Source organism: Microtus oregoni, unplaced genomic scaffold (assembly GCF_018167655.1).
Source record: "Microtus oregoni isolate MIOR12 unplaced genomic scaffold, Mior012 000002F_ref0000024, whole genome shotgun sequence".
Classification (NCBI taxonomy): Eukaryota; Metazoa; Chordata; class Mammalia; order Rodentia; family Cricetidae; genus Microtus; species Microtus oregoni.
Window position 1 is genome coordinate 52251372 of NW_024543061.1, and position 26702 is coordinate 52278073.

Here is a 26702-nt window from a genome sequence, read left to right on the forward strand (position 1 = left end):
ATCGTCTTAAAAAGTAGACTCAGGCAGCTGGAAAGGCTGTTAAGCACTTAGAGCGCCTGCTGTTCTTCCAGTAGAGCAGAGATTTGCTCTCAGCACCTGAGACTATCACAACCACCTATGACTCCAATGCCAGAACATCCTATGTAATTTTCTGTCCTCTGTGGGCACATACACACTCTTGACACACACACATACAATGAAAATAATTTTAAAATTTTACTTTTGATCTTCCATAAACTATTTTTCTTGATCATCAAAAAAAAGTTTGAAAACCAAAGGCTTGGAAATTGTTCTCAGTGATGAATCTAGAAATGCAATTAAATGTGATATGCAATCTTTATTCAATTGGAAACATGGGAAAAATCCTTAGAGGCAATTTTAGATCAAATAAAAGAAGTCATCTTTGAGTCCTGTCATAGTAGATACTGTGAAATTACTGTGGAATTTTTCAGCTGTGCTACTAATAACCATGGTTGCATAAAAAAGCACCCATTTCTCTAGGAAATGTATATGGAAGTAAAGTGAGTTAACCGCTGTGATGTGTAACATTCGAATAGTTTAGCACACAGAAAAACCAAAAGAGAGAACTACATCATGGCAGGGGATGGTCCTATGGTGATCTGTAGTATAGGGATGGAAGGAGATGCATACACCTCCTCTGTTTGTATAAACCTGAGTGCAACTTGGTAAAAGGTAGATTTTGAACCCACTGAGAACTATGAAGAGAAGTCTGTTCTCGTGGGCTAATGACTGAGGTAGGCTGCCTGTGCTCAGCATCTGCTCTCAGGGACTGTTGCTCATGCTAGGTTGGTCTTAGAGATAAGTACTGGGAAGGGAGTGATAAAATACATTTCGGGAGCTCCTATTTTGACTCAAACCCCAATATACATTAGGATTCTAAGTGATACTCTGAATTGAGTTGGGTTTGTGTAGAGGAGAAATGAGGGAGGTTGATTGGCAGCAAGTCCAGCATTCTCCTAGTGAGCAAAAAGGAAGGAAGTAATACTAGCAGTTAAGAAGGAGAAGCTGGGAAACAATGCAGGCTCACTGTAGCTCTAACACTCCACAGGGAGATCAGAAACTGCACTGCAGAGTTATCTCCTCCTGGTACAAGACCAAGGATGGATGCTGCAACCTGCCTCAGGCTAGGAAACCTTAAATAAGATGAGTATCTTCAGCAAAAGCAGCTCCCAAGGATGGCTGTTTGATGCAGTCTTACTAGCTTCTGCAGGAATCCTCTGCCCTCAGTCCTGGAAGTATCCAGTCTTTATTACCAAGCCCCTTGCTTCTACTATTGTCTCACATGTAGTATTAATAATTTTATACCAAGTAGTCATGCATAATTGTTTATAACACCTATTCAACAACTATCTTTTATTCTTAAATATAATATAAACATTCTTAGTATGCTAATTATTTCAAATTTTCTTCAAAACATAGCTTAACATTCCTTAGTTCATCACAACATGAAGTTTGGAAGTTACCAAAAAACAGAATAAATGTTAACTTGAGAAAACAAACAAGTATTGGAGGACAAAAGGCTAAGCCAAGATTGTCCACGGGCAAGTAAAAGTCCATGAATTGCCCTTTTCAAATTCTCACAACTACTGAGTTATAGAGCAGAATCTAGAATTCAAGTTTACAAGACCTATGGACAATGTCTTCATGACACTATTATGAGTGAATATATGAACAATCTCTTCATGTCTGTATCATGTGTGAATAATGAGTCTCAGCAAGAAGTACATTCTTGCTCATGATAAAAGGAAGTGAAGCTTGTTTCTAAACACCTCTTGTAGGCAAAGCTTGTGCAACTGCTCAACATTTGAAGACAAGGGTGGGATGGTTTGATATGAAATATCCTGTAGCTAGGACACCTAAATAAACAGTCACACACAGATTTTCCAATGGTCAGTGCTTTAGATTATGGAACATTTCTATCTTACATCATCTTAATCTTCTCCGGAAGGTAAGCGTTTCCTTCTCCTGCTCACCTTGTCCCTTCAGCTCCTTCACTGGTGTGTTTTTCAAAGCCTGAGACTATACCAAAGATTGCTGCTCTTATTACCATTGGGAAATAAACTTGTTTTATAATCCTTGTGGCTCATTTTCCCTAGAAGACATACTTGTCATCCTCATCTTTTGACAAATGGTCCTCCATGACCCAGATGCATTCTGTATGACTGCAAAGAATCAGACCTTGGTGCTCAGGAGATGACTCAGCTGTTAAGAACGCTCATTGTTCAGTTTTAGCACTCACATTAACCAGCTCACAGACACTTAAAATTTCAGTTTAGGGCATCCAGTGCTAATGGGCACACACAGACATGGGTCTGAATCTTGTATAGTTATACATACATTCAAATAAATAATAATTATAACAACAACAACAATAATAATAATAATAATATTAATAATGAGAATTTCTAGCCCCTTTCTAACACAGGGACAGGACTCCTTTTAACATCTCTTTATCCATTATTGCAGGGAATCAGTCTCTGCTTCCAAATTGCTAAATGTTGCATCTATTTGTTGCATTTTATATATGAGTTACATAGCTATTTGCTCATATACTTACTAGAAATATGAATTTATATATAGCACACACACTTTATACACATTGTAAAGGACAAGAATCTTCTGTCATCTCCTCAAGAAATACTTGGGAGTTGTTTGTTTTTCTCAGCACTAGCAGTTACAGCCTTGAAGAATGAAAAATTAAACAGATGTATAGCTGACTCTTTTGTTAAATCAGGTTTTTAGTTGAAAGTGGACATTGGTAGTAGGACGATCTTTGAATCAAGAGATGTCAACTTTCATCTTAGCTTTGCTTCTAAAAACTATCTATGGGCTAGAGAACGTCTGAAACAAATAGATTTGCAATTTACTATACCTAAAAGGCATTCAATTTAAGAACAAAACTACTACAAATATATTTCCACAATAGAAAGAAACATTTTCATTCACTGTAGTTCTTTTAACTGTCTCTTCCTTGCTAATGTTTTAAATTGAGATGTTTACAGAATTCTCCCAAAAATATTTCTTAAGGTTTCCTCACTGATAGCTCCACCCCTGGTATCATGAAGCTGAAATCATAGTAGAAAGTTAGAAGAGAGAAATGAATACATAAATACAATGGCAACTGCTGGTTGTATTGTGTCCTATGAATAAAAAGAATATGTTTCTTGGAGAGACAATGACAAGAAAAAAATAGTGGTAATGAGGTCATGGAAAGTCTTAGATAAAGTGACTGCATAGACTTTGAATCCCCTCAAAAGAAGTAGCATAAAAAAAGAAATAGCATAACAGCACTTATAAGTGACTTTTCCTAAAAAACATTGATCCTCACTTTTGTTCACAAGGAAACGAAAAGCCAGGTACAAGCTATCTAATGTTTCTAGTAATTGTCCTCAGCTTACAGTCATCTTGGCTTCGAGGGATATTAAGACTAATCTGTGTGACAAGGGACAGAAACTACAACCCAGGATGACTGAAGAACAGAACAGCCCTTCAATGACAGCAGGGGCCTGTAATGGGCAGGATATGACTCATTCAAGGGACTTGGAGAAAGGAAGAAAATACAGAAAGGAAACTAAGAGAATTCTCTAAAAATGCTTAAGGATTTTTTTCTTTATCTGACACATGATGGAAATTAAATAACTATTGCAGGAGAGGCATTATGGGCCTCAGTCCTGTGGTTTCTAAAATGAATGCGACTTGGAGAACGTTCTTCCTCGAAGATCCTTCAAGGGGTCTAGGAGGGGGCTGCAGAGGTGACACAGTGGGCAATAGTGCTTGATTCACAGTTCTGACAACCAGATTTTACTTTAGAGAATGTGTGGACAAACAGGGCATCCAGTTCAGGACTGTAACTCCAGTTCCAAGTTGAACTAAAACAAGAGGCTCATTCAGCCTGGTTGCCTCACTGAGTAGTTGAGAAAATACAAGTTCAAGTTCTGGGTTTCAGGAGAATTCCTACTTCAAATGGTAAAGGCTAAGAGCAATAGAAGAGAACACTGAACATGTTCTTCAGTCCTTTGTGAACATAGCACAAGTATTTGTACATATACTCTCACATACGTGTATGCAAATAAGTTAAAGTTTCTATTGCTATTATAAAATACCATGACCAAACACAGCTTGGGAAGGAAAGGCTTTACTTCATCTTACAGACTAGAGTCCATCACGAACGGAAGTCAGCCATAACTCAAATCATATACCTAGAGGCAGAGACTAAAACAGGGAGCATGGAAGAAGATTGCTTACTGGCTTATTTCTCATGGCTTGCTCAGTTTACTTTCTTAGACACCTCATAACATTTCCAGGGGTTGCACCACCCACAATGGGCTGGGCCTATCCACATCAATCATTAAGTAAGGAAACATCCCAAACTTCCTACAAATTTGCCTATAATCTTATATAGGCATTTTCACAGTTGAAGTTCCTGGCTTGTATCAAGTTGACAAATTAAAAAACCTGTAGCTACAAGCATTCTCCATTCTACTGGTTCCCCTAGACGGGTTTCTCTCCATCCATCTGGTCCCTCTCACTAGCTCCTGCAGCCGCTTATAAAATAACACTCTGAGGCTTAATATTAGTTATATACCCTTTGGCATACTAGCTCAGGCTTCTTATTAAGTAACTCTTAAATCTTAAATTAACCCATTTCTATTAATCTGTGTATTGACCACAAGGCTGTGGCCTACTAGTAAGGTTCTAGTGCCCTTCTCTTTCATCAACTACATGGCATCTCCCTGAATTCACCTACTTTTTCTGTATATCTCTATTCAGATCCCCCCACCTGACTTTACTCTGCTAAGTCATTGGCCAAAACAGCTTTATTCATTAATCAATAAAAGCAACACATATATAGAAGGACATCCCACATCACAAACCTAACCACTACAATGAATATTTAAATAAACAAACCTTTAAAATAAACAGGAGTCTAGGAAAGTAAAAGGAAGATTCAGGAGTTGACCAAAAATCACCCAGATCTCAGTCCTTCAGATTAAGTAGTAAGAAAACAGTGGCCTTTTAAGATTGTATGATTTGGGTAGCAGCATGGATCACGGATATTAACATGACCTCAGGTGACTGTGTAGATATCCAGTCTGTGTTGCCTCAGGGCCAGGTTGATGTCCTTAACCAGTACTGCTCCCAGAGACCATGCTGAGGTCCATGGCATGTGCTGATGCCAGAGGCCATGAGAGGTCCATGGCCTTTGCTGTCATCAGAAACCATGTGGAAGCACATGATCCGTGCTTCCTCTGACTGTAAAGGACAAGGAAGCTACTTTTGCAATGATATGACTGTAGACTCAGTTGAGGAGGGACATATAGAAGGCTTCTGTGATAATTCCTATCCCCCAAAAAAGTAACAGCTTAGGCAGAAAGTCAATGAAAAGAACTCTCAAAAATGTGATAAGGATGCTGAAGTATAACTCTACACAATTGATGGCTTCTGATAAGGGAACAAGTCTGGGGAAGAACTCAGTTTTCTTTCTTTCTTTCTTTCTTTCTTTCTCTCTTTCTTTCTTTCTCTATTTCTCTTTTTCTTTTTTCCAAGACAGGGTTTCTCTGTGTTGCTTTGGAACCATTCCTGAAACTAGTTTCTGTAGACCAGGCTGGTCTCAAACTCACAGAGATCTTCTTGCCTCTGCCTCCCGAATGCTGGGATTAAAGGCATGTGCCACCACTGCTTCGCCCAGACTCAGTTTTCTTTAAGGGGCTGATCATTAAGAGTTTTTTCTTGCTCCAGTGAGTATATAGGTAGCACAAATTGGATTTGGTTTATCTTTTCTCATACTTCTTTTTTCTGCAGGGGTGGGGATATAGAGGTCACAATGGTGGGGTCTGGTAGGACCGGGAAGTAAGTGTGTTCAGGGTACATCTTGTGAAATTCCTAAATAATCAATAAAAATATTATATTGGGAAAAACATCTGCATGATCTATCAATTCAAATAAAAGAAAAAGGAAAAAGAGTTTTGGGAAGGCAAGATCAAATCCATGAAGCCCTCACCCCTACTCTTTGGCTGCCCAGACCCTCTCTCTGTACCTTTGGGTGGCATGAGTGACTGGTCTCTGTCATATCTTAGAGAGGCCATACATCCATTTAGAGACACCTACTGCATGAATCTTTATTTGAAATTTCCCAGACAGCTTCTTTGGAGACTCAAACTACCCTATTACTGCAGACATGGATAGAAATGTGACACATTAGCACACACTGGCCTCTCAAAAGAGCAACTTAGAAAAGCTGGGTGAAAGTTGTTGATATCATTGATATTCTTGTACATGGAGCTGGAAGCCCTGACTACTTGTAATATCACACCTCCTACTCTAAATAGTCAGGGCTTCTAGCTCCATCTACAAAAATGTCACTTCTTTGGACAGCACCAGTATTCACAGGGCTTGGAGATGCTTATGCAATGTAGAAGTTGAAGAGAGGAGGAAGATGCCCCCAAAATGAAGGATACTACTAATGAGGTGGCAAAAGAAAACTGGAGTGACCAATGACTAAAACTTTGCAAGTTTAACTGAAAGCCATTGCCACTGGCTTTGAGGACAGGGAGATTAGAATACACTTTGTTTCTATGGGAATCTCACAGTGACTTCTTGCAGTGATTTTCCTGAGTTTAATTGTGTAAGCACTGTACATTTCCAGTTTTAAACACATGAAATATGCATGAGGAATGCTAAGGGAACTTGATCTTTAACCCTTCTAATGACTTCAGTATTTTCATCTGATGCTTGTTTTGTTTTATTTTCCTTAGAACTCTAATGATGGCACTGAATCTCAGCCAGTTTGGCCTCCTTTGCACTTATGAAAATGGAGCAGCTCCCTATGTCTTTAGAAAGTGAATATACTAAGCTCAGATTATGGTGTTTTCACAACCCAGTGGTTGCCTTACAGGGTAGCACAGGAAATCTTTGTATCACCCCCAAGGTATTTCCCAATGAGAAAGAAACCAGACTTTTTCATCATAAGGCAGAATGGGATGTAGCCTCCCGCATAAAAGGCTGTTAGGTTCCGTCTGGGTGAATGTGGCTGGATAGTGAAAGGGAACTGATGAAATCTGACAGAAGTGTGTCTCTCCAGGCCTATGGTGGGGGAAATGCTGTGCCCTTTGTATGTTAAATCACTGCCAGGCAGAGACCTAACATTTTTTGTGCTGTCAAGCCAGCTAGAGGGGTAAATAACCTTCTCGGTAGCACAACACAGCAGTATTGGATACATAAAAGAATGGCACTGCTATTTCACATTAGAAGTTGAACATTTTTTAAAATCAAAACCGAGAGTTAGGACTCTGATAAAAAAGAAAAATTCTGTGTACATGAGTGTATGCCTGGGAATATGCTGGAGTATATGTTTCTCTGTCTGTATATGTGTGTGCTGAAGTGTGTCACAAGCGTGCTTACAAGTATGTATGCATAAGGGTACACATGTGTATATCTACATATGTGTATATACATTTGTGTGTATGTGTGGATTTATGCATGTGTGCCTGTTTCTGTGTATTCAAATGTGTTTGTGTATATGTATGTGTGGGTTTATATATATATATGCATATGTATATGTAAATTGTTTGTGTGTATTTGAATGTATATGTATGTAAGTATGTGAATTGCTTGTATGCCTGCATATTTGATTATATATGAATGTGTCTTTATGTGTATCCATGAATTTGGGTATATGCGCATATGTGTGTTTGTGCTTTTCAGTATGTGTGTCTGTGTGCATATTCGCATATAAATTGGTTTTTGTGTATTTATGTTTGTTTTTGTTCTTGTGAATGAAGGCATGCGTGTATCTATATGAATATATGTATTGTATAATTTTCAGTAATATGTTTGCCTATTCATGTGTTCGTGTGCTTATATATGTGCATTCACGAGTAAAGATATGTATGTATATATGAGTATGTGAATACATCTGTGTACATTTCATTGGTCATTTATATAACTCTATTAAAATGAGTGTATGCTTATTTGTATGTTTGGGCATGGGTGTATGAGTACATATTTGTTCATACATGAACCTACCTGCATGCGTTCATGTGTTAACATGTACATATATGCTCACAGTGTGTATTATGTGCATTTGGTGCCTATGTGTGCACATGTGTACATGTGTATGTATGTGTTCATGTTTGTAAGTAAGTATATATGTTAGGGTGTATGCACATGTATATGTGTGTTTCTATGTATGTACATGCAGGCTGGACTTTTCCATGTATAGCACAGTCCGAAGTAGCTTTTCTACAAGTTGGTCTTGAGTCAGTCTTAGAAGAGAAGAATAGCCTGGCAAGAGCAACAAGAACGTTTCCCCAGGATATAGTCAACTGAATGAAGGGCATCTTTGGTTTTGCTTTGTGGGAGAAGAGCCAGCATCAGGTTTCATGTCAGGAGAGGAAAGATCAGGCACATACGTAATTCTAGCATGAGCAAAGTCATTGGTCTCCTGCTTCACAACTGATTTGCACCTGCATATTACATAGGTAAAGGAATTTTATATGGACTAAACATCATTTCTGCTGCTCCAAGATAACAAATGGGAAAAGTAAAACTAATGTGAAGCCAGGACTTGCCTGGTGATCAACCCAATGACCGTATGCTATCCTAGACTTCCTACAGCAGCTCTGCTTAAATATACTTTGAGCAAGGTAGAAAGTTAGCAAAGATTTAAAGGGGGAAATCTTGCAGGTTATAAGGCTATCTCTTCAATAAATGCCACTTACATTTCCCAGGACACCCACTGTGTGAACACTTTTCACGTGAATTCCTTCTTCTTCTCAACTGTTGAGAACAGTTTCTGTAGGACAGCAAAAGGAGACAGAGTTTACATCAGACCCTCTGCAGTACACCTGGGTTAAAACCTTTACTTTCTTGCTTGCTCAAGCTGAAGCAGCTTTACCGTAGACACCCTCAACAACTGAAAACAAAGAGCTATGGTCAGTTCTAACAGCAAACACCTTTTTTTCTTTACAGAAACATATTCCCGCACCTTTAATCCCAGCACTTGGGAGACAATGGCAGGTGGATCTCTGAGTTTGAAGCAAGCTTGATTTAGAGAGTGAGTTCCAGGACAGTGAAGGCTACACAAAGAAACGCTGTCTCCAAAACCAAAAAAAAAAAAAAAAAAAAAAAAAAAAGTCAAAAACGAAACAAACAAAAAAACCTTACACACTTTTTTTTTTTTAAAAGATCTTTTACACATTACATTCTAGAGCCTTCTATCACCAGGTGTTATTCGCACATAAGGAAGACCCTCAGTGTGTCAAACCTTGGGACTGACAAGAGAAGCTACCTGTGAGCTGTTTGTCCCCTTTCCGGTCATATGGCGTCTTTTGTTTCTGAATGTATAGCCACTTTAACTTGGCGTCAGGGGTACAAGTATTAAAGATTGAGAAAACCTGTTTTGACTGCTAAGAACTTTTATTTCAATTTAGCCCCATGAATATTTCAAATATCTGCCAGGTAATGGTACATCATCTTCACAGGGACAGCATCAAGGAGCATTTTCATTTCTATTACACAAGCTCTCAGCCGGGAGAAGCATTTAAAGCTCTTCCAGCCACCTGAAGACTCCTATAAAGCTCTTTCATCCCAATTCCCAGCCGACACCTGGGAACAGACAAAATTGACTATTTTGCAAAATAGTCAATGACAGATGAAATAGGGATTTGAGTAAACTTCCAAACAAACTAGAAGTAAATTTAATACAGTCCTCTCAAAACAAGCTGTTATTCACTGGATTCTTTCAAGCTGTATTAAGAAAGTATGAAAAAAGAACAGGCAGAAAGCAGGTCATTTGATCTACCAGACAATAAATTGGACTGTAATACTAATGTTCTTATCAAGGGCTCATTACCTGCTTGGCACTATTATATATCTTTTCCGTGGCCACATCATTTGAACCTAGCAACAGTCTTGTACACAGCAATCTCAATCTTCACACTAGTAATAAATGTACTGATATACACTCATAATGGAAAATATGGACTAGAGTTGAAGGGAACAACATCATCTGGATGCTGAAGAATTTTTTTTTTCATACTGAGTTATTGATTCAAATGCAGATACTTTCCATTAATCAGAATCGTTTTTAATGAATTCATACTCAGTGATGGGCATTTTGTTGATTATCTAGTCAGTCCTGCCTAAAAATGGCATATGTATTCTTAAAGAATTACCTTTGGTGGCAATAGTGTACCTTGTAAACCACAGGAAAAATGGAAAAATTGTATAACCACTGACATCATCAATCACACTCACACCCACCCACTCATGCTCCACACACAGATGCACATGAGACAGGGGGAGAGAGAGAGAGAGAGAGAGAGAGAGAGAGAGAGAGAGAGAGAGATGGATGGAGAATTAAAACAACAGTTATAGTGCATAGATAATGAATTTAGTTTAGAAAATGCCTAAATGTATAAACAATCCAACAAATGTGATGCTTTATCTCATTAAAAATAACTTAAACTTTTTCATGGAAATGGATGCCAGGATATGGGTATTTGTGAGTGACATTGAGGCTGTGGAAGACAGTAGCTGTGCATATCTGATTGTAGGCCCATATTTTTTTATAGTGTGGCAACCAGGCTCTGAAGCCATAGGCCCTCCTGTACGGTCACATAGACTTGCAGACAGCCTCAACAATAGCCAGGATGTGCTGCTCCTTCTCTTTTGTTATAAATGCAGATCACCTGGGGAGATGTGTTGGCTGAAGCTGATGACCTAATGGTCAGGATGTTTGGTGCTCCTTCCTTTGTAATTTGGAGGATATTTTATAGAGATGCTAATTCAGGCCTACATGACAGCTAGCATACAGGTAGATGCAGATGTGACAGAATGCCATTCACCTGGTTACCTATCCGACAGCCTAATGTATTTTCCTGCTCAACTTATGTGATGGTATATAAGCTGTTTGGAGAATAAACGTGAGAGATCGTCAGGAGAGAGAATTCTGAGATGCCCTTCCATGATGACTGTGTAAGTTGCGTCTGATTATTCCTCCCAACTCCGTTTCAGTCCAGATAGGGAAAATAAGTATCTGTGTTGGAGCAACACGGGCTCCAACATCTGATATCAGAAGCAGGCACCTGTGTGCTCCTTTTATGTAGTCCCCCTACAGCTTGGCTCAGCTAGGTGGGGCTTTGTAATAAGCTTTCTTGTTAAACTATCTTAGCCAATCAACCCACAAATCATGACACAGAGACTTAATATTAATTATAAAAGTTTGCCCTTAGCTTAGGATTTTTCCAATTATCTCTTATAACTTAAATTAGCCTCTTTTTGTTAATTTGCATTCAACCACGTGGTTTGGTTACCTCTCCTCTGTACTGTATGTCTAATTTGTTTCATGTCTTCTTCCCAGAGTTCTCCTCTCTCTTCCTCTCTGCCAACAAGTGTTAACAGATGTTTCTATCCTGCCCAGTCCTGCAGCTATTCAGTCACAAAGAAACACACAGAGGCCTACATTAATTATAAACTGGTTGGCCTATTAGCTCAGGCTTCTTATTAATTAACTCTTGCATCTCACATTAACCAAAAATTCTTGTCTGTGTTAGCCACATAGCTTGGTACCTGTTTATCAGTGAAGCATTCTCATCTTGCATCCTCTGCATCTGTGTGACAACTGTAGACTAAGCCTTTCCTCTTCCCAGAATTCTCCTATTCTGGATATCCTGCCTATACTTCTACTTCCTGCCTAGCTACTGGCTACTCAGTGTTTTATTAAACAAATACAAGTGGCAAATCTTTACAGGGTATAAGACCATTGCCCCATAGCATTTCTTCATTTTTTTCTTTTTCAAACAAGAACATTGAATACAATCTCTTTTGTTTAGATTTTTTCCTGACCATTACCCATAACAACTTATAACCAACACTCTAAACAAAAACAAACATCTATAATCTATTTTTTGGAATGTGGGTATAAGTTTCTAGGATACTTCCTGCTGATTGGGGGTATTGGTAATCTCATGGGTACCTAAAGAAAATTTAGGACTAATTAATTAATATCCTGTGAGACTTAATCATCTCAACCAGCAGTCTTGTGGCTGGATGTAGAACTCAGAGAAAACTCTATTCCTATCAGAGAATTTTCAGAGGGTCTTGATCCATCAAACCACATTAGTTTGGAATGAATCCACAGATTCTTATCCTCTGTGGAAACAAAAGAAAAACCTCTTTTCCAAAGCAACATATCCTTAGATCCAAATTTTAAAGTCAAAATACCTTTAAAATATATATGTTGGTTTAGCTTAGCAGCCCCTGGTATCAAATATCTCTGTAGTCAAAAAATTCAAAGAAAGCACAATAATATACTTAATCTATACTCTCTGTGTATATTCTATCTTTGTGTGGCCTATTTTCCTTTACTCCTTCAATCTCTGACTGTATTCTGTCTTTTTAAAGACTTTGCTTTATTTTATCAAAACTATTTTTTATAACTGTCTATACTCTTTTTCTTTTCTCTCCCAAGTCTACATACATATACCCAACACTATGACCCATTTAGAGGTCTTTTTCATCTAAATCTGTCTTTATTCCATATCTGTAATTATTTTTTGACCAGGAGAGCTTTTTAAAAAAAATTCTAAGTGGACATGGTTAGGACCAACTCTCTGGTCCTGCCTGTTGACGCCACTCAGTCCAATGTAGCAGAAGCATGTTTGCCACCTCTGAGAGCCATGCACACTGCCCCAGCTCCAGAGTCACAGAAGGTCTATGTTGCCATTAAGCAGCTAGCAGCATGTTGCTCACAAACCCCATTTAAGTGCTCTGCCTCCTTAAGGAGCCAGTGTTCCTGCTGGTTGCATGAACCAAGAAGCTCCTGTTTCTTAACTGCATGGCATTTTCTGCTAATGTTGCATCAAGAAGATGCTGCCAACAAACAAAGACTATCTAAAAAATAGTCTAAAAAATGTGACTACTAAGCAGCTGTACTTGGCTCTCATTTTTGTGGGTCTAGAAGTACTCTTTTTTTTAAGCTTTTTTTCAGGTCGTATGTGGATCCATGCCCCAGATGGTGAGCACCAATCTGTTGACAAAGGCTGCTCATTCGTTTCCAGCTACCTAAAATTGAAATAATCACAGAAACTCTATTTATTAAAACACTGCTTAGCATATTTCTAGCTACCTCCTATATCTTAAAGTAACCCATTTCTATTATACTGTATATGATCATGTGGCTGTGGCTTACTGGGTAAAGTTCCAGTGTCTGTCTCCTGTGGTGGCTACATGGAATTCCTGCCTTGCCCTATTCTGTGCTGCAATAGGCCCAAGGCAGCTTCTTTATTAATCAACGGTATTCACAGAATACAGAGGTATTCACAGAATACAGAGGGGAATCCTACATCACCTCCCCTTTTCTGTCTAAATAAAAAAGAAAGATTTTAACTTTAACATTGCAAGATTACAAACAACAAAACAGTTATAAAGCAAGAAGTATAGCTATAATATTTATATCTACTTTATCTTTCATAAGGAAAACTATGACTATAATGATCTATTCTTTATCTCCATCAAAGACGCCAGAAGTATATAATATTACCCAAGTTAACAGGAAATGCATTGTAAGCAACTTCCAAAACTCTAGAATTGACAGAGACATCTCACTGCCTGGACAGTCACCCAAAGTAATTCTGCAATGTTTCAGCATTCAACTTCAGCCTATAGGCCCATAGCATCTGGCAGACTTTTCCATGAAGCATGAAATTTGACGGTTCCGCCTATATTGGTAATTTTTCAGTCACTTTCTTCTGTATCCCGCAGAATGTCTGGAAGACTCTTTCATAAAGCAAGAACCCTGATGGACTGCCTCACTTTTAGGCAAATTCAACAGTCTTTGTCTATGTCCTGCATGTCCAGTTCATATAGCATAACAATCAAGCAGTCCAGGCAAGAGCAGTTTCTTGCCCAGTGGAACCCATAAGGAATCCCTTCGGTGCTCATCATCCTCTTGAAGTAGATGAGTATTGCCAGGAGTAGATGTGTCTCATTATCATGAAAAGTCTAAGTTCTTTAAAATATTTTAAATGACATATTGTATATGTCTTTGAAAGGTTTGAAAATTATCTATCTATCTGAAATATATCTCTGTACATCTGGAAAACCTAACTATCATGACTACAAGCTTGACTATTATAGATGATAATTCATTAACTTTATTTCTTAATTATACATTGTATTTTTAAATGAGCTTCACAAGCACAATACCTTAATCAAGAGCAGAAATATACATATTAAAAATTGACTTTAAATTTTTATTGATAAGCCAAGATCCATACCAATGCAAAGTATTCATCTCTATAGAACATCACCTTTTAAATGTAAATAAAATTTTATAAACAATATTTGGGAATTTGGGCATAGTTCTCCCAGACTGCTTACTGCTTTTTTGGGGGGGCAAAGAAATTTTAAGGGTTTATAGAGACCTTTCAGGGGGTCTTGTTCCATTGATTCCCCTCTGTGTTCTGTGAATACCACTGGCTAATAAAAAAGCTGCTTAGCAGGGCCTATTACAGATTTTGTTACATGTATATTCTGAATGCTCTGCTTCTGCTATGATCATCCAGTTCCTGATAGCAGAACGTGTGTCTGTCATGCTTGAAACCTAGCACCTGAACCAGAGCAGTCACACAGCGATGTCTCATTGAAATGGTTTTCTTGAAGTGGTATTGAAAAAGACGCCTCACAAACAGTGGACCTAAGAAACAGAACAGTGAATACACAGCACATAGTTAATAAGGTGATGGAGGAAGGTCATTGGTTAAAAAAATAAAGAAACTGCTTGGCTGGCCCTCGTAGGTTAAAACATAGGTGGGAGGAGTAAACAGAACAGAATGCTGGGAGGAAGAGGAAGTGAGCTCAGAGGCCATGCTCCCCTCTCCTGGGCAGATGCATGCGATGAAGTAAGCCGCCAAGTCAGACATGCTGAATCTTTCCCGGTAAGACTGGTGCTACACAGTTTATTAGAAATGAGTTGGTCGGGATATCAGAATTGGCCAGTAAGGGCTAGAGCTAATGGGCCAAGCAGTGTTTAAATGAATACAATTTGTGTGTTGTTATTTTGGGGCATAAGCTAGCAAGGCAGCCGGGGTGCTAGGGACACAGCTCCTCCGCTCCAATTACAACAATAAGGCGTCAACTAAGTCAGGGGTTTGATATCAGTGAATTGCCTCAAACCTTATTCTAATAGAGTGCGGTTAATGAAGACTCACATGTACAAATATACTGCAGTTTGTTTTGTAATTATTGTTGAAGACAATAGCAGTAATAATGAAACAACTTTGATGAATCTCTAAATCAGAAATTTTTCTCAATGGCTCTGGTCTTTCCTATTTCTCTAAGTCCTGTTTTCTCTAATCTCTTAATGTTTTTGAAGCATATTAAGAATATCATAATTCCCATAGCTGCAAGTCTGCTTAGCCTTGCAGTTATTCACAGCTTGCTTGGAAACATCTCGAGCTTGTCTTCAACCAAACTGACTCTAAAACTTTAACAAAGCAAATGGTAACTTTCTCATGAGATAGAACTGACTCTTGGAAATTGCAACTCTTGGAAATTTCCACCTAGTGGGAAAGAAGTTGTAAGATTCCAGAAGATACAGGATCTGAAGAGACCTGGAAAACTCAGAAAGTTATATGTTTTATAAGGGCCATTCCCAAGGCCTTTGCTGGGGAAGGGGATTCTCCCTTAGGTGGAAATGCAAGTGGGAGAGGAAGCTGGGCAGGGTCTGCAGTCATCACTCACACTTGAGTGAACTTTTCAGGGGTGGTTCTTGTAGGTAGTTTTAAAAAGCTTTCAAACTTACCAAGGTATACTTGGGTGAAATCATTTTTTTCTGAACTATCCTTAGTTCCTTATCTGAGTTGAACAGATGTTTTTTGTTGTTGTTTTTGTTGTTTGTTTGTTTTGTTTTGTTTTTCAGATTTTCCGGGGTGAGGAGGGGGGAGAAAACCTCAATAGCTCAGGAGTACAGGAAGTATTTTGTGTCAAGCAAACAGTATTTCGATTCTATGCCAATTTTCTTCTTTTCTTGGAGAAACGCAAAGCTTTGATTAAAATGGCATTTTAGCATGATCAGTGGGAGATACTGAGCTTCCGTTAAAGACAGGTTGAACATTGAAGTTTTGCAAATTCTTAACATACCAAAAACAGGAAGTCAACTAACAGTGCTATGCTAATCTCTGGAGCAGTGAAGACATCACATGATATGCCCTCACTTCTTACTGTACTGATAGAACTAAAAGGGAAGATACATGGAGTGCATCTAGCTGAGCTTTGTCTGACACTGAGTTAAGCCTAAATGTGTGCATTGTAATCACACATGTTTTCTGCTATCTTTCCATCTGCTTAAGCAGGAATAGCATGGACTCTTATACTCAAACCTAAACATCACATATACCCTTATGTTTAAAAATACCTGAAAGTGGCTAAAGAGAAAGTGTTTTCCAAAAATCCCTTTCACTGCAAATTAAAGTGGCAGGAAGTAAGGATTAGCAGCAGAGATTCCAGGGCCTCATTGTTTCCTGGGTGCCTGCTGAGTTCTTTGCTCCTCATTCATTATCTTTCTCCCCACCTGATGAGGTAGGAGTTGCTACTATCTTCATCTTAGAATTAGTAGAATAGAAAGATCAAGAGGATCCATAGAGCAGTGGGTGTTCTGTATGTCATGTATGAATCTTCAGAACAATTGCTGTAAACAGTTTGCACAGGCGTTGCCTTGCTCTCCATTTGTGAATGTGAGAAAAGCCACTTCCAACCCAGCAGCTGAAGCTGGGCTCTGGAAATTTATTTAGATAGATGATACATGCATTAATGTGGAATTTTTAAGGCAGAATCTCAGGCTAAAAGGAGAAGTCCTTCGAGAAGAGGTTGGGCTACTTGTACATGGGCACTTACTGTCTCTTGAAAAGGACGATCCATGGTTACTAACTCATTTATTTGCCTAAATTCATCATCTAGTCGTAAGAAAGTGGTATTAACTACTCAAGGTAGGAAAGGATGGTACATTAAACGATAAGCATCAAGTGAACTAAAGACTAACATGATATTAAAAGTGTTGCAAATTATGTTGCTAAAAGCAAGTACTAAATATTATATCAAAATGCTAGCTTGAGGCTTAAAAGCATACCTTCCATGCTACAGTGTCAACAACTTGGCTCATTTTGATCTCTGCAGACTCGTATATGTAGTAAGGGTATAGTCTGACCCTTCATATCTATGTACTGCCAAACTTTCTATTTAACCTTCTTATTTCTAGAGATGGAACCCAGGGCATTGAGCATACTAAGCAAGATGGAAAGATCTCATGGTATTTTGAACAGAAATACCAAATTTGGCCTAGGTTTGATGGAAATATTTATACTTTTAAAGAATGACTACATGACACCTGAAGTATAGCTAGAAAAGAGCTGCCAAGCAAGTTATCCTAGCCATCATATATCTATGTAGTACCCTACACTTGTCTATTAGGTACAGAATAATGCCTCTAGAAAGGATCTAAGTTCGCAGAACCTATAGTGGAGATGGGGACAGTCTAAAATAAAAGAAGTAAGAATATAGTTATAACTCAGTACTGATTTCTGTACAGGAAACTGTCCTTGGAAATGTATGAGTGAAGAGATGATGGGTGAGAACAGCCCAGGGAAAATGACTTAAGAAGCAAAGGAGAAACAGGCCAGGTAGAAGCAAACAAACTTACATACAAAGAAGTCATGAAAAGATTCGATGGTTGAATGAATGAAGTCTATGCAAGATTTGAAAGACAGTTTATAAGGATGAATCATCAGGAAGGTAGAACTCAGAGAGTTTGGGGAATGGTAGGAAATTCATCTGAAAAGGTATTCAGGTACATTCCATGTAGAATCATGTAGATTCCCAGTGGAGTCTAACAAGAAGGTAGGGATTGTGGACCACCACAGTTGGGTAGGACCTAAGGACTGCACTGAAACAAAAGGCAAGGGTCAACAGTTTCCCAGTCTAACCTAATACTTGGAACCCATAATATCATTCACTTAACAATTTACCAATGTGAACAGAGTTAAAAATCACTATATACTGGTGACTTAACTTTTATGTCTTACTTTTCTAGGAAACTAGATCACTAATCTATAAATTTGGAAAAGGTATATTGTGTTACAAAAAAACATATAAAAGGAGCACTTATGAATGGAAGTAATTTTCAAATAACATCTCAGAAACTCTGCAGAGGAAGTCATATAATTAACTTTTTGTTTGGGAGTTTAAAATAATAAGTAACTTTTACTCACAATTACAAATTATTGTGATTTACTATAATTCATGTTTTCGAATCTATCATTGTCACTAAGTGTAATTTAAATCTGATAAAAATTGTACTCTAAACATCAGGCTTGAATTTCTATGCATTAGATTTTACCCAAAGTTTAAGCTTAAGCTCTGAAATAGATATATAGGCAATTGTCTTCCTTTTTAGCAGAAGGTCATTGGAATTGCTGTTTTTCTCCTAGTCATCGTCTTAAGTATTCACGCTCCCTCTGTGGTCACTGTATTTGTAATAGTGTCTTGTGTGTTGTGTCTCCTAGCTCTACATACAAACTACCACGCTTACAATCTCCATGAACCTAAGTGCGTCAGTGGCGCTTGGGATGCTATACATGCCGAAAGTGTACATCATCATTTTCCACCCTGAACTCAACGTCCAGAAACGGAAGCGAAGTTTCAAGGCCGTAGTCACAGCAGCCACCATGTCATCAAGGCTGTCACACAAACCCAGTGACAGACCCAACGGTGAGGCAAAGACAGAACTCTGTGAAAATGTAGACCCAAACAGTAAGTAATTCTTTCTTCATCTCTCCATCCTACGTGAGAAAATTCTAGAAAATGTGATGTGTGTTGCTGCTCTCTGGAGTAAGCATGCCTTGTCAATGGTTTGCCCTGATGGATGGTAACTTTTCCTCATCTGGTTTTGATTTATTGCTGCTGCCATTTTCTTGGTAGAAAGCTTTTCAGAGTTCTGCCTCCTCTCCTCTTTCTCTTGTCTCTTTATCCTTTACTCCAGAAACATCCAGTGGGAATAAACATGCCTATCAGGGTTCCTCTATCAGAAGTGACTTCCTTTTAGGAGGACTACTTCCTGTTGGGAAAACAACTTCCTTTTAGAGAAGTAGCCATACCCAGTGAACTGCAGCCTTAAAAGCAAAGTTAAATTATTAAAGAACTTTAGAAGCATGCCTTCCTTCAACTAGGATGTGAATCTGGAGAAATTATTTCAAAGCAAGTCTTTTAGAATCGGAAGCATAAAACATTGGGTAAAACTATTAAACTTCCATTCAAGTATACAGGGCCTTAGACAACCATAGGCAGCACACACTTGGGCGCAGTATCCCCTAAGACACTGAAGAAGAAAGTCATTTTGTAAAGGACAAAAACTGAGAGCTGTGAGTCAGAAGTGTCAGACTCCATACGTTGTGTGTCTTATTCTTAATAGTCAGATGGTCTTCAGCGTTACCTGCGAAGGACCTATAACATGATGGGCATAGGACACCACATAAATAATACTGTATCAATTCAGATGTTAGCTGCATAAAATTCTCAATTACCATTTTTGCTAACAGTGTTGTAGTAAGTACAGATTTCAGATTAAAAACCCTAGTACTAGGGTTTGTATTTCAGGAATATTTTAATCAGTTCAGATACTGGCATTCATGGTAGCAATTTCTGTTTTCAAAATTAAAAAGATTTCAGATTTCCCATGAAGTCATTCAAAATACACTGTTTTTAAATTAGGAACTGCTCTACCATACTCATACTTGCAAGCAGAGACAGGAATTCAATAAGCCAGACAACTTAGTTTTAATGAATACTATACAAAAGACTCATGATCCTGTCACTTCTTCATTTATGAATGAATATACAAATACTGGGAAACACTTTCAACATAAGCAAGGGCTTCGTTCAAAATCTCAAGAGAAGAGATTATATGATGAGACTGGAGGAGGAAGAGATTGTCCCAAAAAGAAAGAAGAAACAGGATGAGTATGTAAGCTCTGCCATGCCACCAGAGCAATGGGCTAATGAGAGCTGGGAAGAGCACACCATGGTGCTCTGTCTGACCTTCAAGGTGAGATAAGAAGCACCTTGGAGTGGAAAAACACAGGGTTCAAATCCAAGACTCTCCACTCAGGACCATGTGACTGAGACTTTTCTAAAGCTCAATATCTTTTTGTATACTGTGGAAGTAATACTACCTATGTCACAAACATGTTATAAAATCTTTGTCTAGCAAATTTTACTTTTACTAATGCCAATGGATTCTATTCCTGAAGAGGCAAAGAAAGCATTTTTAAAAGTTCATTTCCAAGTGGTCAGGTAGATGTGATAGTGCAATTAAAGGTAGACTAAATGCTCTGAGATTAAATGCAATCATCAAAATTAATATTTCTATGATCATATGTATGCCTATATTTATAATTATATTCATACTGATCAAATTGTATAGCTCAACTTCTATAGCTATTTACAAAAGACTTTTATCAAATTTTCATTTCATAAAAACTTGACCCATTCTCTAGTCCAATAATAATTTTTAATCATATATGTATATCCATATATGCCTAAGCACACACATGTAACAAGATTTTTCCCCAAGTCAGTAAGCAGGATAATTGGAAGCCTTTTCCTTGTATTTTTATTTTAAAAATGAACAACTATGAATTTATGAACAGTAGACACTAATCCTATAATACTTAAGAATTAATATTTTTAACAATAGCTAATTTTTATGTTCATATCAATGCTTTTTGAGTGTTTCGTTAGTTTCTAAAATGCAAATATTAACATTATTACTAACACTACATCAGCCGCTTTTAAAATATGTATAGAAACTTTATATGGAAGAGCTTGCATTTATTCTGAATAGCAACTCAATAGAGAAGATAAATAAGGAGCTTCTGTGATATGGCCAAAGTCACGCACCTACTTAACATCCAAGGTTGAATTAACCCAGTTCATACTCCTAACCTGTGTTTGTTCCTCTTTGCTATTGTGTGTCCTGAAACTTGACAAGCTGGACAAATTCCCAATGCATAATGGTAATATCGTTTACATAATAATAATAATTAATACTAATACTATTATTGATGGTGGTGGTACTGGTGTTAGTACTGCTGGTGGTGTTGCTAGTGGTAATGGTGGCGGTGGTGTTTTGAAGGGAACTCTTTGCTGAAACATGTTGTGCTATTAATATATGTCTGCTTATATTATTGTCTACAGAGAGTATTAACCGATGTTTAGAGAAAGCTGTCCAGGTAGAGGCCTTATCATACTAACTCCAAAATTCAAATATTGTAGTATCAATTGGAATCATTGCAATAATCCCACTGGGAACTCATTGGATATCCATCTTTTTTTTTAAACTGTGTTGTTGTTCTGGTTTCAGTGGAGTCATAACAAATACTCCAGAAAAAAAAGTAGAAAAATGAAGGGCGTGGGGAATAGTACAATTAAACACAGTGTTTGCCTCTCAACCAATCTGAAAGATATTTGAAATTATTTTTTAACTCTTCTGGTATTGTGGATCCACTGCTCTAAAACAGCACAAAGAATATCCAGAAATTGGCTAAACCACAGGAGGAGTTTCACATAACTCCAAAAATTGAGGTATCTGAAGGTTCAGCTCTTCCAGAGCATTGAGACACCCCTGTTGCTTCCAAGTCATCCAACAGCACTGTCAGCAGGCAACAGTGTGTTCTGAAGCTGTGTTGTCTCATACAACCAACATAAATTCCAGTATCTCTCAAGCACCCGAAAGCACAGCTTTTCAAGTGAAAGAATGAATCTTGTTTTTATTTGACTTTGTTTCACATAAGTAGCCAGCCATAGCTGTAAGTACTACACTGAACGTCACAGATCTGGAAATTTGGTGTATTATTGCAAGTGTTTAATCTTGGGCTGTCCAGTCTGAGTCCATAGTGGAGACTATATCTGGCCTATTAACATTTCACTAGTAGAGAAAATCTAAGTCAATGAAAATAGACTAGAATGTTCTGATGCTGTGAAATGTTGCCAAAATATCATATTGTGTTGAAAACTAAGAATGTCTCAAATTCTTCTCCAAAATCTAAATTTTGGCAATGGAGAGACAGGACATAATTGCTCAATTTAAGATATCTGATAAAAGTTATAAACAATAAATTTACTCTCCAATGGAGAAGGGTTTTTTTTTTTATTTTTTAAGGTGGTGGAAGATATGTAAGAAGACAGGCCAGTTTATAGTGTGAACTTCAAAGTAATTAATGGACCAGAAATGCTCTTCAATTCATCTTTGCTGTGAACACTTAGTGTGAATGTATCCGAGTCCTTGGTGTTTTCATCTTGAACGGCTCCGCTCCATCACTGCAGCTTGCCATCTGGCGCATGACCGCTTCCACTCATCCTCCACACTGCACACGTCTACATGAAAATGAGCTTTTTTTTCCAGCCTTTAAAACTGCCCTCTGTACTGCATTACTTTTCAAGGATTGGAATTTTCCTCTCAAGTTGCTCTTTCAGTTAAAATTCTGTTAGCTTTAAAGAGAAACATCATTTTGTTGGGTAAAGAGACAAATTTGTCAAAGTGCTAATGCTTTCTGTTCACTGTGCATATATTCCATATTCCAGGCTCAGACTAGTGCTGCCAGGGCCTATGTTCAGATGAAAATAAGCGAGCCCAGAAGGCAATGGGATGAAGTGCCAAGATTTTAATTTATACAAAGGTGATTTCTGTCACAGGGATTCAGAAAAGCCAAAACTTATTTGGATACATTAGCTTTGTCCAAGATGCTGATCCCTAGAATTTCTTCAAATCCTGGTCTTAGCACCTGTCTCCTGAGTTTGGCATCTCTCCCTGTACTGTGAATGTTAACTTGCATATATGATCATGGCGAATGAATAAGAGGATGTGGTCATGCTTGGGCTGTGGCTTATGACTACTCTTATAGTCCCTTTTAAGCTGTATGGATAATATTAATTGGTGGACAGCATGACTTAATTCCCATGGGTGAATATGACCAGATATGTTCCTCATCTGGAATAGTCATACTCATCAGATTCTATGTGACTTACCCTCTTAGCTCATGCTTCCCTTGGGTAAGGATTGCGCTGCATAATGATGACAGGCTGTAAATTACACTGATTCCAAGACACCATCCATTTTCTAAGTTGATATCCCCCTGGCTGAGAAATAACTCAGGTCAAAATACCTAGGTGGATACTGGAAGGTCAGGAGAAACTAGTGATGGTAGGCAAGTAGGCAGCTAAGAGCACATCCTACTTATTGAATATGGGAATGTATAACTGATAAAAAGAGAAGGTAGACATTATCTACAACAGATGGGGTTATGCCTGTGAACACAGAATGTGGGGAAGAACATATGAGAAGAACAATAGTGTATATCTCAGGTATAAAATATAAAACAAGATAATTTCAACATAAATGTATTCTGATGTTACTTTTTTGTATTACTATTTGGCATTGACTATATGAAAAACCAGAAATATCCTGTGCTGGTCTTAAAAGAAGAAATCATATAAAATAGAAATATCAATAGAAGGAACTTTTTGATTAATAAAAGAAATTATAAGCTACTGGAAAATGGATGTGGGCAACAAATTGTAGACAAGCAATAATTCTAGAAAGTTCCGGAACACATTCCCATGCTATGCTGATTTGTTAATGTTTCTTGTTTTGTTTTGCTTCTTCATCTGTTTGGATTTCTAACATTCTCAACATGGCGCTATTCGTCTCCATTCTTCTGGACTAACCAAGCAAAGCTGGTCAGCAAGAATGAACTAGGCTGAGGTAAAAGGGATGACACGAGGAAGGAGAGAGCCAGATAGATCAGTAATTTGTGGTGTGGTTCTCTCAATTACACCAACTCAAACAAGTACAACCTAGCTGCCTTCAGTTCTATAGTGGAACCAGTACTCCCATGTTCTGAATTGTGGTGAACTGGTCTACTCAAGTCGATTATATCCACTGAAATAGTGGGTACAATGTCTGTGGGTCTCTATTACAGCCTCTTCTTCAACAACAATAAAAATAATTGATTATAATAAAAAAGAATATTGTCTGCATATTTATTTTATATATTCCTATATATTTACTTTTCCTGTAGACTGTATACCACCAGTAAGAAAGAGTGTACAAAAGTCGGTAACTTGGTACACTATCCCACCAACAGTATAGCTTTTGACTGCTTCCTGAAAGGTAAGAAAACAATCTCCTTTTCATTTATTTCTGTGTTATTGTCTACACTAAGAATGGAAATGTTTTCATGAACACCATGCATGAAAATATGGAATTTTATGTGTATGAAGAAATGAGTTTTGAAATGTGGTCCACTTGATGAACTCAATGACAGCTCCAGCTATATGCCTGGTATCTTTGATGGAGAATGTGGTTATGGCTGTGGCAACTAGTCAATCACTTTAGAAAATGGGTGCTGTTTATTCTGATACATAGTCTACTTTAAAATAATTGATGGTAAAATTATTTTTAAATGTGTATTTTCACATTCTTTCAGTGTGGGACACTGATATGGGAAAAAAGGGGTATTCTTTATCAGTCAAGCACAAATACCTACTTCACATATTAGTACTTTGTACATCAAAATAAATGTATACATTCCTGGGAACGTATCTACTCAAAAAGTATGGCAGGCTGGTCCTAACACTGTAAAACTAATTGTCTTGGTTTTTTTCTTTTTTTTCTGTCCTTCTTTCTTTCTTTCTTTTCTTTTTTCAACAAATAACTACAGGAAAGTTTTTATGGCTGGAATTGACAAAGTGTCAATCATGTTTCTTTCTCTGAGAAATCAACCTAAATTTAGTGCTCTCTGAAAGTAGGGAAGGGGTCAAAGAAAGATGGCAAAAGTCAAAGGGAAGTTTCAATATTAGTCAGATGGATTGCCAATTAATATTGTTTTTAAAACAATGGGTTCTGTGACCTGATCAATGGGTCATATGAATGAACTGTCTTGATGGCAGCGATTGACTCACTCGCTATTCATGCTCATATACTACTTTGCTAGCCCATTCGTGAATATATGCTGTAAAAGACTATTCTTAGAGATGCTACTATCCTTATCATTTCTGGATTTCAGTCTAAGCAACATGGAATCTCAGCTCTTGCTTTCAAACATCTGTATCTAGATGGCTTCAGCAACTACCAAACGGTAGGAAAACTAAACCGGGGATGACATGGAGAACAGCATTCCAAGGCCAGAGAAATGCTTCAACAGATACGATTGTGTAAGGTGTGAGGGGAGAAAAATGTAGAGCTCAATAAAAATCATTAAAAAAAATCGTGTAATTGTCCTGTAGAAAACTTGAGTTCACTTCTTAGCACCCAAATTGGAAGGCTCACAGCCACCAGCAAGTTCACTCCAGGAATCCAATGGCCTCCTCTGATCTCCATGGACATCAGCATTTGCATGCCCATGAACACACAAGCACACACACAAACACACACACACACGTACATCTTAAAAATAAAATAAAAAAAATTAAATGAGGTGGTAAATTTGAATAAAAGACTCCCTTCTGATTGCCTCTCACCACACTCTCTTGATTTTAAAAACAGCTGGAAGGCCTATTTCTAGAGGTCTATAAGAGTGAGATCTTGTTATGGAGACTAATATAGTGTTTAACAATGTGAACTAGCCTTTCTCTTTGTGTGTCTCTGTCATGAGACTTCTGTCAGATCACTGTCCAGACATATATAATATGTTTTTTTTGGGGGGAGGGAATTGAAATTCTGCATAGAAATAATATCTTGGTCTTCAGAAAAAAAATTCTACTTAGTACTCAAATACAGGCCACAATTACTTTCAAAAAGCAATTACATTTCCTGTTGATTTTAGAAGGATGTAACATCTCAGTCTTTAATTTCAGATGTATTGTTTCCATAGTTATTTCCTTTCCCCGGTGTCAACATGATGTGTCCTAGATTTTAAATAGGGCATCCTTCCCTACAGTGACTATGTAACTGTATCCCAGTGCGATTTCAAGTCTCCACAGTACCAATGCTTGTCAAAACACTGCGGCTCATCATTTAACAGTTCTTTTACAGAAGACTTCCTGAAAATAAATGAGAAAGATTTATCCCCAGAAAAAGAAAAAAGATAGACTAAATATCCATCTATTATTAAAAATTCTCTTTAGCTCCATTCTCAGCTGGAGCCTTTTGGTTTAAAGGAAGTAATGGGAAACTATGTAAAGTTGACCTTTCAGTTAAAGAGTATTGCTAGAGATCGGCATGTTGGCTCAGCAGATAAGGGAGCTTGCTGCCAAGCCCGACGACCTGAGTTACACCCTTGCATCTACATGGTGGGAGAGCAGACTCCCTGTGGTTGTTCTCTGGTACACACACACACAAACACACACACACACACACACACGCATTCATGCCATTGCGTCTACATGGTGGGAGAGCAGAGTCCTTGGGGTTGTTCTCAGACACACACACACACATGCACGTATATACACACACAAAGTCACACAAGTACACACATACGCACACACTCGCAATGTAATACAAATTTAAACATAAATGCTTCTAGGAAATAGAGCTTAGATACAAAAGAAACCTGTTTCCTGGGGTTATTTTACCTCACAGACTTTGTTGGGGAGATTCTGAGAGGGTGAGCAAAGAGGTCACGTCATAG

At 37.9% G+C, this 26702-nt stretch overlaps 1 protein-coding gene across 7 annotated transcripts in view; it reads left to right on the top strand.

The window, feature by feature from the left end:
- Positions 1-26702, top strand: part of Grm7 (glutamate metabotropic receptor 7) — a 902923-nt gene that overhangs the window by 814579 nt on the left and 61642 nt on the right. For 2 of the 7 annotated variants that reach the window (XM_041633580.1, XM_041633599.1), the window contains 2 exons: positions 18582-18828; positions 24153-24244. In XM_041633580.1, coding sequence (XP_041489514.1) covers positions 18582-18828; positions 24153-24223 — 318 coding nt within the window. In that variant the 3' untranslated portion in view covers positions 24224-24244. Of the gene's footprint in view, positions 1-18581; positions 18829-22211; positions 22227-24025; positions 24085-24152; positions 24245-24794; positions 24814-25139; positions 25272-26702 lie in introns of those variants that run through there. The other 5 variants (XM_041633591.1, XM_041633585.1, XM_041633587.1 and 2 more) reach the window with 5 other exon arrangements.